This window comes from Corvus brachyrhynchos, unplaced genomic scaffold (assembly GCF_000691975.1).
Source record: "Corvus brachyrhynchos isolate BGI_N302 unplaced genomic scaffold, ASM69197v1 scaffold273, whole genome shotgun sequence".
Lineage (NCBI taxonomy): Eukaryota > Metazoa > Chordata > Aves > Passeriformes > Corvidae > Corvus > Corvus brachyrhynchos.
This window is the reverse complement of record NW_008237251.1, coordinates 6,245-9,142: the sequence shown is the minus strand read 5'-3', so window position 1 is coordinate 9,142 and position 2,898 is coordinate 6,245. Positions and strand designations below refer to the sequence as shown.

At 45.6% G+C, this 2,898-nt stretch overlaps 1 protein-coding gene across 1 annotated transcript; it reads right to left on the bottom strand.

The window, feature by feature from the left end:
• Positions 1-1,266: 1,266 nt before the first annotated feature.
• LOC108445722 (endogenous retrovirus group K member 18 Pol protein-like) lies at positions 1,267-1,842 on the bottom strand. Its single transcript, XM_017730457.1, has one exon. It carries the CDS (start codon positions 1,840-1,842, stop codon positions 1,267-1,269), a length of 576 nt encoding a protein of 191 aa, XP_017585946.1.
• Between the last annotated feature and the right edge of the window lie 1,056 nt (positions 1,843-2,898).

The window sequence follows — 2,898 nt, the reverse complement described above, 5'->3', positions numbered from 1 at the left end:
TGATATATCAGAGTACCCACTGTAATTTCATGAAAGCATGGGGGGTGGAGCGTTCAAACTGTACTTGTGAGCAAAAACACCTGTGCTGAAACAAGCAAATGCTGAAGCAGCTGTAATATGATGAGAAGTTTGAACAGGGAGAGATGGAAGCGATGAGGACTCTTGCTCCAAATCAGAAGGAGAAAGACCTCAGTTCCCAGAGATGCTCCCAGAGATAGTCCTAGAGATGATGATGAGGACCCTTTTGCTCCCAGGGAAGGGAGAGGGCCTCTATTCCTAGAGATGAAAATGCTCCCAGAGATGGGTGAAGAGAACCTTTGTTTTTGAACAGCTCAACCTTAAAATGGTGCCCCAGTAGCTCAAGATTCGACCCTCGAAAGCAGTTGTGGGGAAAGCTGCAAGTCGGGGGAAGGGACTCTCACATGCGAGCAGAGAACCAACCTGGGCGTCTGTCTTGTTGTGATACTGAATCCATGAGAGAACTTCTTGTGGAGATGCCTCCATAGCATGAGCAAGAGAGACTCTTCTCCCTAAGTGAACTGAAAAAGGTTATCATAGAAGTGGTAAACTGACTGAAAATCTCAAGGGTTGTCTTTTTACATTGTCAGTGGGACAAGGGAGAAAGGTGGGGGAAGGACAAGTGTTTCTGCCTGTTCTGAGCTTCCCCTCCCCCTCCCAAAGACACTTGCCTCTACCATGTGCTCGGAACCCCTTTGTTCTAAGCGCGGGCAAAACCAAATGTAACTCAAACTCTTTAGCAGTGTCTGATTGGCCGGTCACCCTGGGTCTGCCCCCAGTCCTCCCCTTTCCCCTTCTCCGAATAGAAGATCAAGGGAGGCCCCGCCCTCTTTTGGCTCTGCTACCCTTTCTGCTGTCGTCTGTTTCTTTTGAAAGCTTCCAACTGCAGAAAATTGAACGAGCAGAGAGCTGTATTTCTCCCTCTTTGCTTCTGCTAGAGGTATTTGCTTTGCAGCTGATACAGTTACCGATTTTGGAGCTACTAAAATGCTAGATTGCCCGTGCTACCTCTCTGGGTTGCTCGAGGCTTTCTAAGGCATTGAACTACAAGCGCTAGCCGGTAAAAGCTGAAAAGATACCTCCCTCAGAGAAGTGTTCTGAAGGTTTCATCTGATTTTTTTCCCTTTCTTTTAGGTCTGTTAATAAACTTCTTTATATTGTTTTAAGTTTTGTGCCTGCTTTGCTTTCTCCTAATTCTTATCTCACAGAAGGTAAATAAGTAAGTAATGAGTATTTTGGACCAAACCACTACAGTGCTGTAACGAGCATGTCGTCCATATAATGCACAATTATAGCTGGAGGGTGTTCCTTTCGTGCTGGAGACAAAGCTCGAGCATCGTACCATTGACAAATCGTTGGCGAGTTTTTAAGTCCTTGAGGAAGGACCACCCAATGATATCTTTGCAAAGGTTCTTGTCTGTTGATGCTTGGGACAGAGAATGCAAATCGAGAAGCATCTTTTGGATGAAGTGGGATATTGAAAAAACAATCTTTCAGATCTGTAACTACAAGTGGCCATTCTCTCGGGATCATTGAGAGAGAAGGAAGTCCCAGTTGAAGTGGTCCCATTTCTTCAATGGCCTCATTGATTTTCCTGAGGTCATGGATCAATCTCCACGAATTGGAGGTTTTCTTGCGAATAACAAACACTGGAGAATTCCAGGGACTATTTGTCGGCTTAATGTGGCCTTTCTGTAGTTGTTCCTTCACTAAATTTTTGAGAGCACTCAATTTTGTTCCTTCCAGGGGCCACTGGTTCACCCGAACAGGATTGTCTGTCTTCCAGGTCAGTTTCAGGGTGGTGAGTGCCTCAGTGACCCTCATTAAAAATCCACTTCTATTTTTGTTCCCCACTGAGACAGGACGTCTCTTCCCCATACCATGATGGGTTTTTGCACGACAAATGGACGAATAATTGCTGCTTTTCCATCTGGCCCTGTAACGATGAGCGGGTTTTTGCTTGGCAGACATTTTGTGGTCCCTCCAATTCCTGTGTGAGAGTTCAGAGGTGTAACCAAATTCCACTCTCTGGGCCAAAAATCATGAGGGATGACTGTGATGTCTGCACCAGTGTCCAACATGCCTGTTATAACTGTTGTTTTGCTGTCGTGTGTCACGTTGCAAGTTATCAACGGTCGATCGCGGCATATTTGTTTTATCCAGAAAACGTCAGTCTCTGTGTCTTCGCTTTCAGGTGGCGTCATCTGATTCTCTATTGGCATGACTTGTTGTCTTATCGCATTGGATGGTAAAGCAGTGGCTTTAGCTATGGGAGTATTTTCTGGAACAATCAATGGAGGTTTCAAAGCCTGAGCCAAAGCTGTTAACTCCTCATTATGGTTTGCTGAAATAACAGATGGATAAATGATGAGCCCTAAAGTGCTGTTCCTGTTTTTGCCTATAATCAAAAACTCTTGCCTCTTCCACGAAGTCCCAGTGACTCCTGTGGGTATTGCTACAAGACTATCATTCATGAAGTATATTAATTTGGAGGCTGCCAATTTGCATTGTGCCCCTGGGCGTAGCAGTTCTGAGTCGCTGGGGAAACAGCAGATGGTCTTGCGTAGGGAGTCTGATTGAGGTTCCCCACATATTGTGTGTCTTGAGGGATCTCAAGCTGAGGAGTCACCGCCATAACTTGTGTCTTCGTGTGTTGGTGTTCTGCGCTCTTTCTGGAGTTTCCCGGAATCGGTAGAGGTCTTCCGTCCACATCCACTTTGGAACGACACTGATTTGCAAAATTTCTCCCTTTTCTGCATCTTAGGCAGCGATTCGGTGCTCTTGCATTCTTCACAGACTCTGGGCAAAATCTTTTGATGTGTCCAAATTTTCCACACTTGAAACATGGCCTCCTTGCGAGTTCTGCTGCCATTACTTCTG

What these genes read in the sequence shown, in the direction of transcription:
- LOC108445722 (XM_017730457.1), bottom strand. Translation starts at nt 1,842, where the DNA reads ATGAGGGTCACTGAGGCACTCACCACCCTGAAACTGACCTGGAAGACA.